Raw genomic sequence first — 23,718 nt, 5'->3', positions numbered from 1 at the left:
CACAGGAACATCCTGAGGTAACTTCAAATAGCATACAGAGCACACAGAAGAAAAAAAAGCGGGAAAACTGGGAAACTCCCCCTTTACATCTACAGCAACCAATCATAGGATAGATTGCCTCATGCAGGTGCTCAACTGCTCTGTTGTGGCCCATTGTCCAATTTAACTGTTCCAGCTACTGAATTTAATATCCTAAGACCCCTCTAATTTATAGCTTGACAGCATTTAAACCAAATTGTTTCACAAAACCTTTGTGTTTTTGTATACTTAATGGTTTTGTGAGCCAAGGTGGCGCAGTGGTTAAATGCAGCACTGCAGGCTACTGCTAGATCAGCAGTTCAGCGGTTCAAATCCCACCGGCTCAGGGTTGACTCAGCCTTCCATCCTTCCGAGGTGGGTAAAATGAGGACCCAGATTGTTGGGGGCAATATGCTGACTCTCTGTAAACCGCTTAGAGAGGGCTGAAAGCCCTATGAAGCGGTATATAAGTCTACTGCTATTGCTGCTATTTGTCATAAGGTCAGCTAAATTATTTTCTGGTGGACAATAAATTATGTCTATTACATTTTCTTTCCCTGCTTCTCTGACAATACAGGCCCTCCTTGTAATTTCTTTCTTTCTACTCTTATGAACTATTGCAGGAAAACTGAATATGTCTAGTCTAAACACAGAGCGGGAGTAGGGATACTATCATAGCATTTCAATATCTGAGGGGCTGACACAGAAAAAAGGCGGTGGGTCCATTGTCCAATGTGCCTGAGAGCAGAACAAGAAGTAACAGGGGGAGACGTATCAAAAAGGTATCCAACCTAGAATCAAGGAGACATTTCCTTTCAGTGAGAACAATCAAAAAGTGGAAATGCTTTGCCTCCAGTAATTGTGGCTGCTCCGTCAATGGGGTTTTTTAATACGAGACTGAAAAGCCATTTGTCCAGAACTGTATAGGGTCTCCTGCTTAGAGAGTTGGTCTCTTCCAACTCTTCTTATGTAATTCTGTAAGAATTTCATGAACGTTTAGTACTCAGCCTGTAGCTAATCTTCACAAGCTATTTATAGTGTCACATTTCACTATTTCACAATTTCTCATGGATCAGTTGCAAAGGTAGGTTTCTAGGAGTCAAAAACGACTTGATAGCATTTAATCAGTGAAAACGTCCTACAAACACGTCCTACAAGAACAAGCGTGTTCTTTTGCCCCCTATTGGGAGATGGCAGTCATATATTAGTGACTAGAAAGCCCTTAATAGGTATATGTGGTTAGGCTTAAAGGAGTTAAAACCATCGAGTACAGCGTTCCTAGAATGCATGGGAGGAGAGGAACTTCTTCCGGACCACTCGGGTGGAAGTTGGTGTGCCGAGTGGCTTTTGTGCTCTTCCCGGGATCGAAACAACACCTGCACGGTGAGTTGGGGTCTGGTCGGAGGAGAGGCTGGGAGCATGTCCGGCTGTTTGATTTCCTCCATGATGTGGAAGCAGAGAGGCTATTAGGCTGAAGCATGTCAGCTGCTGCTCCATGTTCCTTCCCTCCCCAAATTTTGAGTCCGCTGGTGCTCCATGCTTTAATACTGGTGGGCGCAATTTTTTCCTGGTGGGAAGATTTTAAAAAGTCTCCTTCAAGTTAAGATTAATTCCTTGGGAACAACTTCCCTCCAAAAGTTGCGAGTTCTTCATTACTGAAGGATTTAAAGAAAAGAATAGACAGCGAATAATCAGGAATGATATAAAGTCTCCTGTCTGAGCAGGGATTGTTTTTGTATACTTAATGGTTTTCTCATGAGGTCAGCTAAATTATTTTCTGGTGGACAATAAATTATGTCTATTACATTTTCTTTCCCTGCTTCTCTGACAATACAGGCCCTCCTTGTAATTTCTTTCTTTCTACTCCTATGAACTATCGCAGGAACTGAATATGTCTAGTCTAAACACAGAGCAGGAGTAGGGATACCATCATAGCAGTCTTTCAATATCTGAGGGGCTGACACAGAAAAAAGGCAGTGAGTCCATTGTCCAATGTGCCTGAGAGCAGGACAAGAAGTAACAGGGGGAGACTTATCAAAAAGGTATCCAACTTAGAATCAAGGAGACATTTCCTTTCAGTGAGAACAATCAATCTATGGAAATGCTTTGCCTCCAGTAATTGTGGCTGCTCCGTCAATGGTTCTTTTTTAATACGAGACTGGATAGCCATTTGTCCAGAACGGTATAGGGTCTCCTGCTTAGAGAGTTGGTCTCTTCCAAGTCTTCTTTTTTATTATTTTTTTATTTTCAAAACAAACACAACACTTAAATCTTCCTTCTTTACATAGTGTAGAAAGTGTTTCAGTTGATTACAAAAGGTTTTCATGCATCTCTTCCACAGTCATCAAGCATAATTCATATTAACTCAAGTATTTTAACTTAAATATTTATACATGTTACCCTTATACCTCCATTTATATGACTATACTTGTTTAAATGCCCATCATAAAATATACCGAAATTTAATACATAACCATGTACTGGCATTTCATTTAATATTAAAATCCTCCAATAACACGGAATCCTTATGTCCTATTCTAGCTAAAGATCCATAATATTTAATAACAGACTTTTCTAATCCTCCTTTCCAAATCGCTGTTGGCAATTTTCATCTAGTTTCCTTATATTATACTCATATATATGTATATAGGTTGTCATCATTATCCCTCCTTTATTTGACTAGATCCTGTATCATAACATTTTACCCCTAATAATCAAAACTTAACTGTATCTAACTTAATTCTTTTTTTATTAACTTTTGTATATAATTCAAAAGGATTTCTAATTTTCCTTTCATGGGTACCATTGAATATTCATATCCAATTATTACTTATCATAACACTACACATTGTATACATTATCATTATCAATTATTTAATTAATTATATCTATTATTACTAAATTTCACTAAGTTTAACTATCAACCTGTATCTTTCCAATAACAAAACAATCATATCTTCTGCCATAGTATTTTAACTCAGATATTTATACATGTTGCCCTTATACCTCCAATTTTTATTTGACTATAATTGTTTAAACGTCCTTCATCAAAAAATATACCAAGATTTAATACATAACCACATACTGGCATTTCATTTAGTATTTCTAAAATCCTCCAATAGCACTGAATCCTTATGTTCTATTCTAGCTAAACATCCATTAATATTTAGTAACAAACTTTTCTAATCCTCCTTTCGAGATCACTGTTTGCAATTTTCATCCAGTATCCTTATATTGTACCCATACATATATATATATAGGTTGTCATCATTATCCCTCCTTTACTTAACTATATCCTGTATCATAACATTTTCTCCCTAATAATCAAAACTTAACTGTATCTAATTTAGTTCTTTTTTATTAACCTTTGAATTTGTGAATCCTACTCCAATATTTCTTTGTCATATGTCCACCATAAATGATAAAATCTCTTATTTACATTTCCAACATTTAAGGTGCCTTTATACATTCTTGAGAATTTCTTCAATGTTAGATACTAACCTCATAAGAACCATTTGGTATAGAGCTTCCTGCCTGAGCAGGGGATTGGACTAGAACAGTGTTTCCCAAGCTTGGCAACTTGAAGATGTCCGGACTTCAACTCCCAGAATTCCCCAGCCAGCGAATGCGAGGAGGAGGAGGAGGAGAAGAGCGGTGAGTCCAGCAGGATTGTTCATCGGAGGAGGCGGGGGGCAAGGCGATGGAGCGCGATGGCGGCGAGAAGCAACACCCCCGCCACTGTGTCCGACAGGCGTCTCGCGTTTATGTCCGCCAGACACAGTGCCGGGGACGTTGCTTCTCGCCGCTGCTACAGTCTTGCCTCACCAACGGTAACCGTCACCGCACGTCACTGGTTACTACACATCATAGCTTCACCCCACAGTGTTTCTGGCAAACCTGAATCAGCTATCATAGTTTGAACCATGGCCTGTAACATTTGCCCCCTTCGTTCTACAAACGAGTTATGTTGTGGCCTATAAGGAGCAGAATGTTTGTGCTCGATTCCAGTTGATTTTAACATCGTTTGAAATTTCTGGTTTGTAAACTCCGTCCCATTATCAGTAACTAAAGTAATAACCTTGGCTTTCATCTTTCTCTCCGCAAACCTCAACCAATTGAAGAAATGCTGAAATGTTTCTGTTTTGTTTTTCATCAAATAGCAGAAACCGTATCGGGAATAATGATCCATGATACCCAAATCATAACAGGCACCTCCAAAACTGGGTTTTAAAGGTCCTATTAAATCAGCAAAAACAACCTCCAAAGGTTCCTTTGTTTTAAAACCATTCAGTCTGTTTGCAGGAATAACTTTGGTCTTCTCCTGATTGCAAACATTGCAGTTTAAATATTTATTACATGGTTTTAATTTTACTCCTTCCGCCAATTTAACAGTTTGTTGCAGCATCTTGAAATTAATGTGCCCTATACGTCTATGTAGTAAGTGTATACATTCGTCATGTGGGTTCACATCATAAGCTGTGTTAGTCATCTGTCCACCCGTTATAACATATAAACCATTTGTTAATTTGGCAGTAACTCTATTACCTTCTTTTTCAATTATACAGTTATCTCCCCTAAAGGTTACCACATAGCCAATATTAACTAGAGCCCTTACTGATGATAAATTAAATCTCAGTTTAGGTACATACAACATTGGTAACTTCTCCTTTAGGAATGAACAAGCATGTATTACCTTCACCAGCCGCCTTTACCTTCCATCCATTTGCCAAACATACATGTTCCTTGCTCGTTGTCATTTTTACAAACCTTTTTCTATCTCTAGTAATGCACTGTGATGCTCCACTCAACAACCCATGAATCATGGTTTACAGGTGCATTGCCAGACATAGCCAAAGTAGACATAGTTAAGTTGACATTAGCATTTTTTCTAGTTCTTCCAGCATTCTGTTGTTTTGCCTTTTTACAGAACCTAGCTATATGTCCCTTAGCCCCAAAAGAATAACATTTTCGAACAGTATATAGGCAGTAGAATGTGACTCCTCATGTTGTGGTGGTTTCTCTCAGTTGTTCCCTCTCCATCCTTCTTCTTCACTCTCCCAACAGTCGTGCAGTAATTTCAGTCAATGTTATTTCATTTCAGGTTAGGACTTCAAGAGATGATATAAAAACATCATAACTCTCATCCAGTGAAGAGAGTATGATATAAACTTGGTGTAGCTCAGAAAAAAATAGTTCTTTTTCATGTAGCTCCTGAAAAAACCCTTTCATAAAAGTTAAATGAGCTAACATACCTCCACCTTTCAGAAGACGTGCCCTAAACAGTTTGTGTGTAAGATGTATATGTGCACCTACAGTGTCACGCACATAAATTCTCTTTAAATTCTCCCAACATCTTGCAGTAGAATTTTCTCCACAGATGTGTACTAATTGTTGGTCATTCAGTGTTAGACCAATAACACACAACGCCCGTTCGTTGCTTCGCTGAAAATCTGCTATCTTTTTGGCAACTTCATTGTTATCTGGATTCCAAGCAGTTACAGCCGGTGGATTCTGTAGAGCATCCTATAAACCTTCCCTATGCAGAAGTAGACTTCATTTCATAGACTAGGAAACATAATTTGTTCCATCCAACCGGGTTATCATAGACAGGCTTGTTGATGGGTCGCTCGCCATCTTCTTCAGTATAGTAACAATCACTACAATAAACAGCTGTCTGTATGTGGTATTGTGTCTCAACACCAACTCTCCTTTAGCTATGTCTGGTATACTCTGGGCTATAACCAGTGTCAGGTAAGCTCCCCGTTGGGAGAGCGAGTACGTTCAGCGAAGTGTTGTGAGAGTGTTGTTGGAGAACACACAAACCAGCATACAGAGAGACTGTAGTTTAAGTAGGCTTTTACTTTCGTGGAAATAGAGGTATCAGAGTCCATCAAACAGTCCAAGTCATACACGGATAAGTCGGTGAGTCTTCAATGTCTTTCAGTTAAGGGATAATCCGAATAACATAGTCCAGTAATATATAATCAATCCAGTAATCAGGGTTTCCTAACAGTTGCAAAATTTACAGTAGCTCATGGCACTTCCAGATCAGATCAGCCCAGCATCTAACAGAGACGTAACAGTCATTCTGACTCCCTCTTATGGCTGATTGAAGAAAAACAGCAACCAACCACATTTTACAGTATACTTTAAAGAAACAGATACAACATTGTTACATGATTTATATATTTCCAAGCCAACCATTAGATTATATTCCTAACAGATCCAAGTCAACAAATGTATTTTGTGATTGAATGTATATTTCAACTTGGATCTCAGTAATCTTCAGTGTGTCAAATGAATCATAATTAATATTAGAAGCTATTTCAGCATTGTTGCATGTTTGCTTTTTACTAGTAGTGTATACTTTTTCATATTTTTTGCAACCATTTCATAAAGAAACAATTTTAAACTTACACTGTTATTTAAATCTTACAGATGAAGAGGATACCAATAAAAGCACTCCGGACAACTGAGGAAACTGGCGACTTGGTGATGCATCACAGCAGAGAGAAGCCGTATAACTGTCCAGATTGTGGAAAATCTTTCATTGATAATTCCCACCTCGTGAGACACCTGAGAACTCACACAGGGGAGAAACCCTTTGAATGTGCTGATTGTGGGAAAAGTTTCAGTCACAATTCCAACCTGGTAAGACATCAGAGAACTCACACAGGAGAGAAACCGTTCGAATGTCCTGATTGTGGCAAACGTTTCAGTCAGAATTCAAGCCTGGCAAAACATAAAATGATTCACACAGGAGAGAAACCGTTTGAATGTTCTGATTGTGGTAAATGTTTCAGTCAGAATTCCCATTTGGTGATTCACCAGAGGACTCACAGAGAAGAGAAACCCTTTGAATGCCCTGATTGTGGGAAAGGTTTCAGTCAGAATTCCAACCTAGTGGAACACCAGACAACTCACACAGGAGAGAAACCCTTTGAATGTCCTGATTGTGGAAAATGTTTCAGTCGGAATACCAGTCTGGTGATACATCAGAGGACTCACACAGGAGAGAAACCCTTTAAATGTCCTGATTGTGGGAGAAATTTCAGTCAAAATTCCCACCTGATGACACACCAAAGGACTCACTCAGGAGAGAAACCCTTTAAATGTTCTGATTGTGGCAAATGTTTCAGTCAGAATTCCAAACTGAGGGTACACCAAAGGATTCACACAGGAGAGAAACCTTTTGAATGTTCTGCTTGTGGCAAATGTTTCAGTCAGAATTCCAGTTTGATTAAACACCGGAGGAATCACACAGGAGAGAAACCCTTTGAATGTCCTGATTGTGGGAAATGTTTCAGTCAAAGGTCCAGCTTGATAGTACACCAGAGGACTCACACAGGAGAGAAACCCTTTGAATGTCCTGATTGTGGGAAAAGTTTCAGTCAGAATTCTGAGCTGGTGATTCATCAGAGGACTCACACCGGAGAGAAACCCTTTGAATGTTCTGATTGTGGCAAATGTTTCAGTCAGAATTCCCATTTGGTTAAACACCAGAGGACTCACACAGGAGAGAAACCCTTTGAATGTCCTGATTGTGGGAAAGGTTTCAGTCAGAGTTCTCACCTAGTAAATCATCAGAGGGCTCACACAGGAGAGAAACCTTATGAATGTCCCGATTGTGGGAAAAATTTCAGTCAGAATTCCAACCTGGTGGAACATCAGAGGACTCACACAGGAGAGAAACCCTTTAAATGTTCTGATTGTGGCAAATGTTTCAGTCAGAATGCCAACCTGGTGAAACACCAGAGGACTCACACAGGAGAGAAACCTTTTGAATGTTTTGATTGTGGCAAATGTTTTGGTTGGTATACCAGTTTGGTTAAACACCAGAGGACTCACACAGGGGAGAAACACTTTGAATGTTCGGATTGTGGGAAGAGTTTTAGTCAGAATTCACACTTGGTGATACACCAGATGACTCATACAGGAGGGAAGCCATATGAGTGTCCAGATTGTGGCAAACGTTTCAGTTGGAATTACAGTTTGGTTAAACACCAGAGGACTCACACAGGAGAGAAACCCTTTGAATGTCCTGATTGTGGGAAAGGTTTCAGTCAAAGGTCCAGCTTGGTGGTACACCAGAGGACTCACACAGGAGAGAAACCCTTTGAATGTCCTGATTGTGGGAAAGGTTTCAGTCAGAATTCTGAGCTGGTGATTCATCAGAGGACACACACAGGAGAGAAACCCTTTGAATGTCCCGATTGTGGGAAAAGTTTCAGTCAAAGGTCCAGCTTGGTGGTACACCAGAGAACTCACACAGGAGAGAAACCCTTTGAATGTCCTGATTGTGGAAAAGATTTCAGTCAGAATTCTCACCTAGTAAATCATCAGAGGGCTCACACAGGAGAGAAACCCTTTGAATGTCCCGATTGTGGGAAAGGTTTCAGTCAAAGGTCCAGCTTGGTGGTACACCAGAGGACTCACACAGGAGAGAAACCCTTTGAATGTCCTGATTGTGGGAAAGGTTTCAGTCAGAATTCTGAGCTGGTGATTCATCAGCGGACTCACACTGGAGAGAAACCCTTTAAATGTTCCGATTGTGGAAAATGTTTCAGTCAGAATGCCAACCTGCTGAAACACCAGAGGACTCACACAGGAGAGAAACCCTTTGAATGTTCTGATTGTGGCAAATGTTTCAGTTGGAATTCCAGTTTGGTTAAACACCAGAGGACTCACACAGGGGAGAAACACTTTGACTGTCTGGATTGTGGGAAGAGTTTTAGTCAGAATTCACACTTGGCGATACACCAAATGACTCATACAGGAGGGAAGCCATATGAGTGTCCCGTTTGTGGCAAACTTTTTAGTTGTAATTCCAGGTTGGTTATACACCAGAGGATTCACACAGGAGAGAAACCCTTTGAATGTCCTGATTGTGGGAAAGGTTTCAGTCAAAGCTCCAGCTTGGTGGTACACCAGAGGACTCACACAGGAGAGAAACACTTTGAATGTTCTGATTGTGGCAAATGTTTCAGTCAGAATTCCAACCTGTTGAAACACCAGAGGATTCACACAGGGGAGAAACATTTTGAATGCGCTGATTGTGGTAAAAATTTCAGTGAGAATTCCAAACTGGTGAAACATCGGAGGACTCACATGAGAGATATGATATGAAAAAGGTTCAATCGGAATTGTGATCTACTGATACAGCAGAGGACTGATACTGGAGTGAAGACATATGAGTGTCCAAAGTGTGGGAAAAGTTTCACTTTCTGTTCTGACCTGGTGAAATACCAGAAGATTCACGTAGGAGACAAACCACATGAATGTCCACAGTGTGGGAAAAGTTTCAATCAGAATTTCAACCTGGTGAACAACCACAGGAGGGAAACCCTTTGAATGTTCTGGTTATGGGAAGAGTTTTAATCAGAATTCACACTTGGTGGTACATATAGGAGGGAAGCCATATGAGTGTCCAGATTGTGGGAACGGTTTCAGTCAGAATTCCAATCTGGTGAGACAGTAACCTTAAGCTGGGGAATGCGACAGGGATGCCCTTTATCCCCCGTTCTATTTGCATTATTGATGGAGGTTTTGCCAAATGCTATTAGGGATTGAAGGGATTGGAGTACAAAAGAAAACTAAAATAAATTTATTTGCAAATGATGCATTATTAGCATTTCAAAATCCCATAGTGAAATATTAAATATTTAGATATTGACACCAAAAATATTCAGCAGTTAAAGAAAATAAATTATGAAAAGGTAAGGAAAAATATAAAATAGATAAATATGAGAAAGTAAAATTAACATGGTTTGAAAGAATTGGAATGATAAAAATGAAAGTATTACCCAAGTATTACCAAATATTAATTTTTTGTTTTGGATGATCCCAGTTAAATTCTCGGATCAAGAATTAAAGCAAATAGAGGCTGTTGGAAGTGTATTGTAATGGAGGTAAGAGAGCAAGAATAAGTAAAGCATTATGGTATGAATCATTTAAAAAGCGTGGGCTAGGTCTCTCACATGCGAGCGCTGGATAGCTGAGTTTTTTGACCCTTTTTTAAAGCCATTTTTCGCCCTCCCCAGGCTCCAGAGGCTTTATAGGAGCCTACGGATGGCGAAGAGCCTCCCCACCCCCCAAGAAGCCCTCCAGAGGTTTCATGAGTTTCCCTGAAGCCTCCGGAGTGCAAAAAATCGGCCCTATGGGCAAACCGGAAGTTCGGGAACGGACTTCCGGTTTGCTCAGAGAGTCGTTTTGAGCACTTCAAAGGCTTCAGGGAAGCCTCTTGAGGGTCCCTGAAGCCTCCGGAGGGCCTCCGGGGGGGACAGAGGAGGCTGTTTTCTCCATCCCCAGGCTCCTGTAAAGCCTCTGGAGCCTGGGGAAAGTGGAAAAAGCATGCAAAAAAAATGGGGGGGAGCGCCTGTAATGTGCACATGCTCACTGGTCACGCATTGTATTATGGGTGCGGCACGCCTGCACATGACCCCCCCTGTTACCGCACTTATGGCACGCGAGCCAAAAAAGGTTTGCCATCGCTGGTATAGGGTTTCCTGCCTAGGCAGGGGGTCGGACTAGAAGACCTCCAAGGTTCCTTCCAACTCTGCTATTGTATTGTATTGTAATATTTATAAATCCCTCACCAAATCCCATCATTTGAAGTTGCATTATCATAAATTGCCAGTTCACATTATCAAAGGACTTTTTTGTGTCCAGAAACAACGCCATTTGCTTTTCTGAGTGGACTTTATAGTACTCTAGCATATTCAATACAATTCGCATATTGTCTCTGATCTGTCTCTTAGGGAGAAATCCATTTTTATCTATGTGTATGAATTCATTTAAAAGTCTCTTCATTCTTTCTCCCATTATGGATGCAAAAAAATTATGTTTTGGGCTTTTTTAAAGGGGAAGGCAAGGTCCATTTTGCCAAGCCTCTTCAAAAGGATAAATCAGTGCCTGGATCAATCATTTTTAATGCAAAACTGTTCAATAAATTTAATTCCAAGGGCATTCCCCACACATGTTCCCACATATTGAAGTAATGTTAAAAATAATTTTAAAAAACTTCCCTGGTGTAGGATACAGGGAAAAGAAAATATGAACTTTCAGATTAACATTTGAAAAAAGATCTTGACTTTTGTTCTGGCTCAACAGCAATAACTGCGCAAGGGATCTAGGAATTTTAGTGCACAATCACTCTTAAGTATCCGCTAGCAGTGTGCTGCAGCTGCAGAAAAAGCCAATGCAGTCCTAGTCTACATCAACAGAGGAATACTATCAAAATTCCAAGAAGTATTAGTGCTGTCTACATTATACTGTGCTGGTAAGACTACACCAGTTTAGGCATCCAGTGTTCATCACCATGAGAAAAACCAGATGTTGAAACTCTAGAAAGAGAGCAGAGAAGAGCAACAATGGTGTTAAGGGAACTGGAGGCTAAACCATACAATGAATGATTGCATGATATGTCCAGTCTAACACAGAGAAGGAGCAAGGATGATCTGACAGCTTCCATGCCTTCCCTCCAGAAGTTGTGGGTGGTCCATCTGGAACTTTTTAAAGAGGAGATTCAACAGCAATTTTTCTGGAATGGAGAATTGGTCTCTCCCATTTCTTTTTATGTGATTCTGTAAGACCTTCATAAACTTTTAGGGCTCAGCACACAGCTAATCTTCACAAGCTAAGTAGCATCACATTTCACTATTTCACATGCATCAGTTGCAAAGGTAGGTTTCTAGAAGTCGAAAACAACTTGATAGCATTTAACCAACGAAAACATCTTGAAAAAGCTTTAGGTAAGGATGGGATGTAGACGTAGAATAACTTTGTTACTTTGAATGTACACTGATCAGCATACATTAAAATGAAATTTCATTGCATACAGCTCTCAAAGGGTCACCACCTCCAATATACACTATGAATTTAGAGGTAATTTAGAAAATATGTAGACCTTGAGAAAGCCTTAGGTAAGGATGGGACGTAGAATTAGAATACTGAATGTATACTAATCAGCATACATTAAAATGAAACTTCATTGCATACAGCGCTCAAAGGGTCACCACCTCCAATGTACACTATGAATTTAGAGGTAATTTAGAAAATATGTACATGGTAGCCTCATGAATTTGTTTCTAGTAAGGGGACTTTTAATTTAGAATAAATATTCTATTCAGAAAATTAATATGAAGTACAATCTCCTGAAAAAGTTTTTTCAAAAACCACACAAGGATAGACAAAACATTTAAAAAGAAAAATGTGCATTTGAAAGACAAAAGCAGATTTACCAATATTAGTTTCTTCCCCTTCTGAAGCAGGCCCAAAATTTATAAACTTCTACTCTATTTACAACCAGTTAGACATTCATCTATCTACAATATATAAACACAATGTAAGAGGTGAGTCAACAACAAAATTAAACCTCAAAGCACTTTGTTAACAATCTACTATTGCATTTAACTTGTATAAAGTTTAAACGGCTTCTTATTTACCACAAATCACCACAGTCTCTGATCTGTGAGGGATAAAATATCTTTATTTGATTCTTATTAATAAAACTTTTTCTAAATACATTAGTTCAGAACAATAAGACAACAATTGTGTCTTATTCCCCCAAATCATAAAACCTCTTGGTCGATCCATTTTCCAAATTGTTTTGCAGTTATAGTAGGTCCATTTCCCAATCTTCTTTAAAAAGTACAATTTATCCCGCATTGAGTTTGTTAATTCCAAATCTGTAGCAGCCACATCTGCTTCAGCCTTCTCCCAACCATCCTGCAGTTTCCAAACCATAGTAAGGGGTTTTTTAAGAAGTGGCTGTGGGAGCTTCTTGGGAAGAGTTTAGGCTCATAAAGGGATTCATTTGGGACAGATCCATCCATTTGTGAACGCTCATAATCCTAAATGCTTCCATCAGTCCCAGAGAAAAACAATTGTTTTTTCTCACCATGATTCTTTACATCCTTCTGGGTAATCGACCAGCTGGATACGACAACTATTATTTCCCTCCATGATGTTTCCACCAAATGGCATCCACTGCAAATGGCTTTTTTCTCTGGGTGTAATAGAGACAGTCCTCTTAAGGGAATTATTCAGCAAGTTTCCAAATGAACTCAGTGACATTGGGACAAATTTGTAGTCTTATATATAAATAAATATATTTAACACATTTACAGCAAAGAAGATGGGCAGGAACACAGGAACATCCTGAGGTAACTCCAAATAGCATACAGAGCACACAGAAGAAAAAAAAGCGGGAAAACTGGGAAACCCCCTTTACACCTACAGCAACCAATCATAGCGTAGATTGCCTCATGCAGGCGCTCAACTGCTCACTTCTTGCCAATTGTACAATTCAGCTACTAAATTTAATATCCTAAGAGATCCTTCTAATTTATAGCTGGACAGCATTTAAACCAAATCTTTTCAGAAGACCTTTGTGTTTTTGTGCCTGTAGCTAATCTTCCCAAATTAAGTAGTGTCACCTTTCACTATATCACATTTCCCTATTTCACTTGCATCGGTTGCAAAGGTCGGTTGCAAAGGAGTGGAAAATGACTTGATGGCATGTAATCAGTGCAAACGTCTTGCAAACGCCTTCATAGGCAGAGACGGGACGAGCCTGTTTTACCTCCTGCTATCGGGAGATGGCAGTCAAATGGGCAACATTGGGGTTGAGCTTTAAGGGATTAAAACCATCGAGCTGCATTGCTAGAAAGCAGGGAAGAGAAGTGCAGGATCTACATAATCGGTGACGGGAGGAAGAGAAGCCGAGTGGTTTCTGGGCTCCTGCAACAGTCGAAGAAGCAGCAGCGGCTGGTGGGTGAGTTGAGGACAGGTTGGAGGAGAGGCTGGGAGCAAGAAAGGCTGCTTGATTTCCTCCGCAGCGTCGAAGCAGAGAAGCAACTGGAAGAAAGACAAATGCAGTTGGATGTGACCTTAGCGATCATGCAGTCCAACCCCCTGCTCAAGCATGAGAACTGAGACCATTTCAGACAAATGGCTCTCCAGTATCTTCTTCCAGGGAGAAGCACCCACAACTTGGGAAGGGAAGCCGTTTCACTGGTCGCTGTCAGGAGATTTCTTATTTCTAGGATGCTTCTGTCTTTCGTTGGTTTCCATCCGTTGCTTCTTGTCTTGCCTTCTGGGGCTTTGGAAAAGTTCTTAATCTTCTCTTCTTTGTGGCAGCACCTCAAGTATTGGAACATGTCATCTCTAAGTCAGCAGTTCCTGTGGTTATGAAGTTGGAAGAAAAGCATTTGCAACAATTTAGTTTCTGCAACCGGGGCACATTTATGATGGTTTCAGCATCCCACACTCGGGATCCCCAGTTGTGACCTTCCAAGATAGATCCTGTCAAGAAAAATCAGTGGGGATGCCAGCAGGAAGTTGCAAGCCATAGTCATGTGAACTTGCCTTTAATAACCCTCAGTGATTCACTTAACAACTGCAGAGGAATAGATGCAAGTTGGCACTGTCCTGTGATATCATGCTTCCTGATCAGGCTGCTTAGTAACACAGATGCCAGTCCCAAATGCAGTCAGTAAGTGAGGACTGCTTCCATAGGAATGTCACCAGAGTGATTGTGGACAGTGTTTTCTGTCCCTACTTGGAACTGAGGACTTCCATGGCAAAACTGGCGCTTCAAATCTTGCAGAGTCTTTAGGCATCATTTTATCAACTAAAGCCCCCACATCTCTAGAATTAGCACAGAAGGTTGGACTGTAACCAGTTTGGGTTTTGTTACAGCTTTCTGGCTGAGAACACATGGATTTTCCAAATATACACATATTTGTAGGTGTGTGTATTTGTACTTCTCTCATGAAATGTAAAATACAGAAGTGCAATGAAGAAATAAAAATAATGGAAAATGGGAGGAAAAGCGGAAGAGAGGAAAGTGAATGTGAAAGGGGAAAGGAAAAAGAAAAGTATTGTCTTCTGACTCTTTGGGTGCAGTAGAATAATAATATAAAACCTCAACTATTTACATTTATATGATAATAGAAACTAGCCCCTTCTATAACAACAAACTTACTTAATTCAACAAAACCCAAAATCAAACTTTCATTATTTTCCTATCTCACGAACAAAGTTCAAAAGCGGTTTTCAAATTAATCCTGTTGTTTTCTTTATTCAAAGCAGTCAATTTACCTATTTCTGCTAACTCCATCAGGTTTTGCACCAATTAATCATTATGGGAGTGAAAATATTTGTTCTATTTTTGTGCATATAGAATTCTTGATGCCATCAACACATTTAACATCAAAGTTCCATATTTTTTAAAGTTCTTTATTCACTAAACGGAAACTTTCTGGTTTTATCTTTATATTCTCTTTAAGAATCTTCTTTATGAATTTGAATCCTACTCCAATATTTCTTTGTCATATTTCCACCATAAATGATAAAATCTGTTATTTACATTTCCAACATTTAAGGTGCCTTTATACATTCTTGAGAATTTTTTCAATGTTAGATACTAACTGCATAAGAACCATTTGGTATAGAGCTTCCTGCCTGAGCAGGGGGTTGGCCTAGAAGACCTCCAAGGTCCCTTCAAACTCTGTAATTCTGTTATATTCTTCCATTGTTCAAGCATTATATTACATCCAAAGTTCTGAATCATACAATGCTTTACATACCGTATATACTCGAGTATAAGCCGACCCGAATATAAGCCGAGGCACCTAATTTTACCCCAAAAAGCTGGAAAAGTTATTGACTCGAGTATAAGCCTAGGGTGGGAAATGCAGCAGCTACGGTAAATTTCAAAAATAAAAAATCAGTGTTATTTGAAACTCAAAGTTATGTTTATTCAAGGGACCCGCTTAATTAAAGTGTTCTATAATATCAGTATGACTTATAATACTGCAAGTCTGCAATATTAAAATACTTGTATAGGGGATCCCCGGGATCCCCCGAAGAGATCAAATCACAACCAGTATGCCACCTTCTTGGTATATTGTTTTTATTTTCACTGAGTTTTTAAAAATGAGCATTATTTCATCCTTTTTTTCTTTATGTTTGATTGGTATCTGCAATTTGTGTTAATTCTGTTCATACATATAATATAAATGAAAAACCCAGCTCTCTTAAAAAATATTTTAAGTTCTTTCTGGTGCTCCCTTTTAGAATTGGCCAACTAATATTTCTGTTCACCCAACTAATGTCAGGCAGAGTTAACTGAAAAAGTAATTTTTCATGAAAGGACATTTTCCTAGGATTTTAATTGTTCTTACTGTCAGATTGCTCATTATTTCCAGCTTGAGTCTCCTTCTGACAAGTTTCCATTGCTTCTTGTCCTGTCCTCAGGTGCTATTGCTGCCGCCGCCTCCTCCTCCTCCAACAGCACCAGCACATTTGCTGCCCAGCGCTGCGGCTGAGGTGAAGCCGCCAAAGCTCCCGCTGGAGCCCCCGCAGCGTTGGGCGGATATCCGGCAGTGCTGTTGGAGGAGGAGGAGGCGAACCAGCCTGCCATCGCCAGCCACCGCTAGCCCTGCCGCTCTTCCCACCCCGTTCCAAGCCCCACAGTCCAGCGGATGGAGCAGCGAAGCCCTGTTTAATTAAGTTGAGCCACAGCGCACCACACTGTGGAAAAAGATCCTCAATCTTTCTAGGCTGGTGGGGACATTTGGAAAGGTTGAGAACATCGGCTGCTGGAATTGCTAGGTCATTAATAATAAGTATATAAGTCTAACTGCTATTGCTATTGCTATAACCTTCATTTTACAAGTCGCAACCCCGTGCTAAATTACAAACCACCAACCCCCCCCCCCCGCAACCCTTTCCGTGGGCTCGATGAGTCCAGCTACCAGCGCCTTTTATTTGAGGAGGCTCGGCAGCAAAAAACGCGCTGAAGAGGGAAGGGCGGAAGAGTCCAGCTCCGCCGACAGAGAAGCAGCGGGGTTCTTCGAAGGTTTTCCGAAGAGGGGCGCGGCTCGGGCGCTCGCGAGGTTGGGCCGGGGAAGGAAGGGTCCCGCGGCTAGGGAGGCGTAGCTGGCATTACCCACAATTCTTTCTCCAGCCCCTGCAAAGAGGTGGAGGTTAGGGTTAGTTTTACACACACGCACACACACAAACCTGCAAGTGGGAGGGGGCTGCAAAAGGAGGGGGAAAAGAGGAGGGAGAGGAGGCGCGGGTGGAAAACGCGCGCGCTCTTGATCGGCGCCCAAAGGGAACCCGTCCCCTTTCCCATTTGAACCCCACGCTCCGTGCAACGTCGCCCGTCGTTTTGACAGTAAAGCGACCCTCTGGCTCTCCACGCTGCAAAGCCCGCCCTTAAGCTCTCCCTTCCCCCGTCGCCCCCGAGAGAAAACGCCGCGCAGCGCCTCCTCCTCCTCCTCCTGAATCATTGCCCCCGCCTCCTTTTCCCGGGCACTGGCTTTGACTCCGCGATGGCAACTCCCCGCGTTTGCCTTTCCCTGCTGACTCGAGCCCGCGAGAGACACCGGAGCAGGAGGCGTCGAGGAGGATTGAAGGGACGCCGTCCCTCCGCCTCTTGAGCAGGCTTCCTTCCCTCCTTCCCTCCCTCCCTCTCTCTCTCTCCCTCCGGGGGGGGGGAGAAAAGGTGCCCGTGGCCGGCGATGGCAGGCTGGTTCGCCTCCTCCTCCTCCAACAGGCAACAGCACTGCCGGATCCAGTTGTAGACTCGAGTATAAGCCGAGGCGGCTTTTTTCAGCCCAAAAAGTGGGCTGAAAAACTCGGCTTATACTCGAGTATATACGGTACTCATTCTGCAAGTTTAATTTCAATAGCAGTTTATAAACCTTAGACGTTATGTGTTCAATTATTCATTTCCAGTTTCATTTTTCACAAAATCGTATCCATAGCTCTTTTTGTCTAGTTCAAATCTATCTTTCAATGGTAAATATATAATCAATGGCAAACATCCTTCTGATTCCAACTCCTCTTTAGGTTTGAGGAGAGGGTCACATTAATTCAACCATACTATATTTGACCATAAGCCTACCAGTCTGGCCTCACCACCATTTCTTTTCTTAAAAACTTCCTGGGAGACACCCAAAGAGGAAGGCATTTTTAACAAAGTGATGTTTAAAATCAACATTTGCTTTAACTTTATCATACCATAAAGAGCTGTGTCATTAAAAAATTTATTCATGTCTGTCAAGCTCAAGGAAGCTCTTGTTTTGGAGAGTCCATCTGCCATAGTTTAAATTGAGTTTCAGTTACAACATTTAAAGTGTGAAAGAGAAATAGCAGTTTTAGTAAAACATTTATTTAAACTACAGAGGTTCTATCCAATAATTGCTGTTTTGACCCAGCGATGTAGATTGGCCGGGGCAGCAGTTTAACTCCATGCTTAGGATGTTCTTCAGACCAAGTTTATTATCAGGCATTCTTAATAGCAAAACTTACAGTTCAGTGTTAAGATACCTCTGACTTTCCATGATCCGTCCCATCACGTAGTGTAAAAAGTCTGTGGTCTTTCTATTCCCTTGGTGAGCGGTTGGCTGCCATCACAGTTAACAAAGGGCGATTCAGAGAGTGACCAGTAATAAATCACTTTTCCCGGGCAGAATACCCGCTGCCCAATTAGGGAGCACAGATGTGGTCACATGTTATGGAACTGCATTTCCCACAATGCAGCTCTGCCTAAATTTCCCATTAGGTAGTTTCTTAAAGGAGAAAGTTCTTATTTCCTACATTACCTATATGCTGTTGGGACAGCACAATTGCAGTATGAAGAATTTGTGATGGACCCAAGTCAACAAGTGTATTTCATGATTGAATGTATATTTGAACTTGGATCTCAGTAATTTTCAATGTGTCAAGTGAATCATAATTAACATTAGAAGCTATTTCAACTTTGAGGCACATTTGCTTTTCACTTGTAGTGTATACTTTTTCACATCATCTGCAACCATTTCATAAAGAAAAAATATATAAACTTACACTTTTATTTAAATCTTACAGATGAAGAGGACACCAATAAGAGCACTCCGGACAACTGAGGGAACTGGCAACTTGGTGATGCATCAAAGCAGGGAGAACTCATATAAATGTCCAGATTGTGGAAAATCTTTCATTGATAATTCCCACCTTGTGAGACACCAGAGAACACACACAGGAGAGAAACCCTTTGAGTGTCCTGATTGTGGGAAAAGTTTCAGTCACAATTCCCATTTGGTTAAACACCAGAGGACTCATACAGGAGAGAAACCCTTTGAATGCCCTGATTGTGGGAAAGGTTTCAGTCAGAATTCCAATCTGGTGGAACACCAGAGGACTCACACAGGAGAGAAACCCTTTAAATGTCCTGATTGTGGCAAATGTTTCAGTCAGAATTCCCATTTGCTTAAACACCAGAGGACACACACAGGAGAGAAACCTTTTGAATGCCCTGATTGTGGGAAGGTTTTCAGTCAGAGTTCTCACCTAGTACATCATCAGAGGGCTCACACAGGAGAAAAACCCTTTAAATGTCCTGATTGTGGGAAAGGTTTCAGTCAAAGGTCCAGCTTGGTGGAACACCAGAGGACTCACACAGGAGAGAAACCCTTTGAATGTCCCAATTGTGGGAAAGGTTTCAGTCAAAAGTCCAGCTTGGTGGTACACCAGAGGACTCACACAGGAGAGAAACCCTTTAAATGTTCTGATTGTGGCAAATGTTTCAGTGAGAATTCCAAACTGAGGGTACACCAGAGGATTCACACAGGAGAGAAACCATTTGAATGTTCTGCTTGTGGCAAATGTTTCAGTCAGAATTCCAGTTTGGTTAAACACCAGAGGAATCACACAGGAGAGAAACCCTTTGAATGCCTTGATTGTGGGAAATGTTTCAGTCAAAAGTCCAGCTTGGTGGTACACCAGAGGACTCACACAGGAGAGAAACCCTTTAAATGTCCTGATTGTGGGAAAAGTTTCAGTCAGAATTCTGAGCTGGTGATTCATCAGAGAACTCACACCGGAGAGAAACCCTTTGAATGTTCTGATTGTGGCAGATGTTTCAGTCAGAATTCCCATTTGGTTAAACACCAGAGGACTCACACAGGAGAGAAACCCTTTGAATGCCCTGATTGCGGGAAAGCTTTCAGTCAGAGTTCTCACCTAGTAAATCATCAGAGGGCTCACACAGGAGAGAAACCTTTTGAATGTCCTGATTGTGGGAAAGGTTTTAGTCAAAGGTCCAGCTTGGTGGAACACCAGAGGACTCACACAGGAGAGAAACCTTTTGAATGTCCAGATTGTGGGAAAAATTTCAGTCAGAATTCCAACCTGGTGGAACACCAGAGGACTCACACAGGAGAGAAACCCTTTAAATGTTCTGATTGTGGCAAATGTTTCAATCAGAATGCCAACCTAGTGAAACACCAGAGGATTCACACAGGGGAGAAACACTTTGAATGTTCGGATTGTGGGAAGAGTTTTAGTCAGAATTCACACTTGGTGATACACCAGATGACTCATACAGGAGGAAAGCCATATGAGTGTCCAGATTGTGGCAAACGTTTCAGTTGGAATTACAGTTTGGTTAAACACCAGAGGACTCACACAGGAGAGAAACCCTTTGAATGTCCCGATTGTGGGAAAGGATTCAGTCAAAGGTCCAGCTTGGTGGTACACCAGAGAACTCACACAGGAGAGAAACCCTTTGAATGTCCTGATTGTGGGAAAAGTTTCAGTCAGAATTCTGAGCTGGTGATTCATCAGAGGACGCACACAGGAGAGAAACCCTTTGAATGTCCCGATTGTGGGAAAGGTTTCAGTCAAAGGTCCAGCTTGGTGGTACACCAGAGAACTCACACAGGAGAGAAACCCTTTGAATGTCCTGATTGTGGGAAAGATTTCAGTCAGAATTCTCACCTAGTAAATCATCAAAGGTCTCACACAGGAGAGAAACCCTTTGAATGTCCCGATTGTGGGAAAGGTTTCAGTCAAAGGTCCAGCTTGGTGGTACACCAGAGGACTCACACAGGAGAGAAACCCTTTGAATGTCCTGATTGTGGGAAAGGTTTCAGTCAGAATTCTGAGCTGGTGATTCATCAGAGGACTCACACCGGAGAGAAACCCTTTGAATGCTCCAATTGTGGCAAATGTTTCAGTCAGAATGCCAACCTGCTGAAACACCAGAGGACTCACACAGGAGAGAAACCCTTTGAATGTTCTGATTGTGGCAAATGTTTCAGTTGGAATTCCAGTTTGGTTAAACACCAGAGAACTCACACAGGGGAGAAACACTTTGAATGTCCGGATTGTGGGAAGAGTTTTAGTCAGAATTCCCAACTGATGAAACATCAGAGGACTCACATGAGAGAAATGATATGAAAAAGGTTCCGTTGGAACTGTGATCTACTGATACACCAGAGGACTGATACTGGAGTGAAGACATATGAGTGTCCAAAGTGTGGGAAAAGTTTCACTTTCTGTTCTGACCTGGTGAAATACCAGAAGATTCACGTAGGAGACAAACCATATGAATGTCCACAGTGTGGGAAAAGTTTCAATCAGAATTTCAACTTGGTGAACAACCACAGGAGGGAAACCCTTTGAATATGGGAAGAGTTTTAATCAGAATTCACACTTGGTGGTACACCAGATGACTCATACAGGAGGGTAGCCATATGAGTGTCCAGATTGTGGGAACGGTTTCAGTCAGAATTCCAATCTGGTGAGACAGTAACCTTAAGCTGGGGAATGCGACAGGGATGCCCTTTATCCCCCGTTCTATTTGCATTATTGATGGAGGTTTTGCCAAATGCTATTAGGGATTGAAGGGATTGGAGTGCAAAAGAAAACTAAAATAAATTTATTTGCAAATGATGCATTATTAGCATTTCAAAATCCCATAGTGAAATATTAAATATTTAGATATTGACACCAAAAATATTCAGCAGTTAAAGAAAATAAATTATGAAAAGGTAAGGAAAAATATAAAATAGATAAATATGAGAAAGTAAAATTATCATGGTTTGGAAGAATTAGAATGATAAAAATGAAAGTATTACCAAAGTATTACCAAATATTAATTTTTTGTTTTGGATGATCCCAGTTAAATTCTCGGATCAAGAATTAAAGCAAATAGAGGCTGTTGGAAGTGTATTGTAATGGAGGTAAGAGAGCAAGAATAAGTAAAGTATTATGGTATGAATCATTTAAAAAGTGTGGGCTAGGTCTCTCACATGCGAGCGCTGGATTGCTGAGTTTTGACCCTTTTTTAAAGCCATTTTTCGCCCTCCCCAGGCTCCAGAGGCTTTATAGGAGTCTAGGGATGGCGAAAAGAGCCTCCCCACCCCCCAAGAAGCCCTCCAGAGGTTTCATGAGTTTCCCTGAAGCCTCCGGAGTGCAAAAAATCGGCCCCATGGGCAAACCGGAAGTTCGGGAACGGACTTCCGGTTTGCTCAGAGAGTCGTTTTGAGCACTTCAAAGGCTTCAGGGAAGCCTCTTGAGGGTCCCTGAAGCCTCTGGAGGGTCTCCGGGGGGGACAGGGGAGGCTGTTTTCTCCATCCCCAGGCTCCTGTAAAGCCTCTGGAGCCTGGGGAAAGTGGAAAAAGCATGCAAAAAAATGGGGAGCGCCTGTAGTGCGCACATGCTCACTGGGGGTCACGCATTGTATTATGGGTGCGGCATGCCTGCACATGACCCCCCTGCGCCCCAACCTATGGCACGCGAGCCAAAAAAGGTTTGCCATCGCTGGTATAGGGTTTCCTGCCTAGGCAGGGGGTCGGACTAGAAGACCTCCAAGGTTCCTTCCAACTCTGCTATTATATTGTATTGTAATATTTATAAATCCCTCAAATCCCTCACTAATATTTATAAATCCCCCACCCTGTCATTTGACCACCACCTAACGGCTGTGACCAGGGGGGCTTTCGCCCAGGTTCGCCTGGTGCGCCAGTTGCGGCCCTACCTGAATCGGGAGGCTCTCACAACAGTCACTCGGGCCCTTGTGATCTCTAGGCTGGAATACTGCAATGTGCTCTACATGGGGCTGCCCTTGAAGAGCATCCGGCGACTTCAGCTAGTGCAGAACGCAGCCGCGCAAGTGATTGCGGGTGCACCTCGATTCACCCGCATAACACCTGTCCTCCGCGAGCTGCGCTGGCTGCCTGTCGATCTCCGGATGCGCTTCAAGGTGCTATTAATCACCCATAAAGCCCTACATGGCAGTGGATCTGGATACTTGAGAGACCGCCTTCTGCCAATTACATCCCTGCGACCAATAAGATCCCATAGACTAGGCCTCCTCCGTATCCCATCGGCCAGCCAGTGTCGGCTGGCAACTACAAGGAGGAGGGCCTTCTCAGCAGTAGCCCCGGCCCTTTGGAACGACCTCCCCGTGGAGATTCGTACCCTCTCCACCGTCCAAGCCTTCCGCATAGCCTTGAAGAACTGGCTCGCCCGTCAGGCCTGGGGATAAGGATAGTTGCCCCTCCCGAATGATGAATGTATGTTGCCTACCATTTTATTATATGTTTCTATCTTGATGTTTGTATTCCCCCATCCCCAGTTTTATGTGAGCCGCCCTGAGTCCCCTCAGGGAAAAGGGCGGCCTACAAATTCTAATAAAACTCTAAAACTCTAAAACTCTAAATCCCATCATTTGAATTATCATAAATTGCCAGTTCACATTATCAAAGGACTTTTTTGTGTCCAGAAACAACAACGCCATATGCTTTTCTGAGTGGGCTTTATAATACTCTAGCATATTCAATACAATTCGCATATTGTCTCTGATCTGTCTCTTAGGGAGAAATCCATTTTTATCTATGTGTATGAATTCATTTAAAAGTC

General features: G+C 41.7%; 2 protein-coding genes across 8 annotated transcripts in view; both read left to right on the top strand.

The window, feature by feature from the left end:
* Window positions 1-1,320: 1,320 nt before the first annotated feature.
* Window positions 1,321-21,467, top strand: LOC148047479 (uncharacterized). 7 transcript variants are annotated; one of them, XM_087711356.1, is made up of 3 exons: window positions 1,321-1,401; window positions 6,457-8,969; window positions 18,981-21,467. In XM_087711356.1, the coding sequence occupies exons 2-3, from the start codon at window positions 6,457-6,459 to the stop codon at window positions 21,250-21,252; spliced, it is 4,785 nt and encodes a 1,594-aa protein (XP_087567482.1). In that variant the 5' UTR covers window positions 1,321-1,401; the 3' UTR covers window positions 21,253-21,467. The 7 variants fall into 7 exon arrangements, with proteins under 7 accessions (XP_087567482.1, XP_087567483.1, XP_087567488.1 ...); XM_087711362.1 differs by lacking the exons at window positions 1,321-1,401; window positions 6,457-8,969 and having other exon boundaries at window positions 18,948-19,426; window positions 19,511-20,098; window positions 20,519-21,467; XM_087711360.1 differs by lacking the exons at window positions 1,321-1,401; window positions 6,457-8,969 and having other exon boundaries at window positions 18,948-19,620; window positions 19,777-20,434; window positions 20,519-21,467.
* LOC148047474 (uncharacterized) overlaps window positions 1,346-23,718 on the top strand; it is a 161,273-nt gene continuing 138,900 nt past the window's right edge. Inside the window, exon 1 of the mRNA XM_087711547.1 lies at window positions 1,346-1,401. The gene's annotated coding sequence lies outside the window, so the exon portion shown is untranslated. The remainder of the gene's footprint in view (window positions 1,402-23,718) is intronic.

Source organism: Thamnophis sirtalis, unplaced genomic scaffold, assembly GCF_051295495.1.
Source record: "Thamnophis sirtalis isolate CommonGarterSnake01/CBP01778 unplaced genomic scaffold, rThaSir2_p1.2 scaffold_3, whole genome shotgun sequence".
NCBI lineage: Eukaryota > Metazoa > Chordata > Lepidosauria > Squamata > Natricidae > Thamnophis > Thamnophis sirtalis.
The sequence above is the reverse complement of the archived record's forward strand: the minus strand, read 5'-3'. Positions and strand labels throughout refer to the sequence as shown.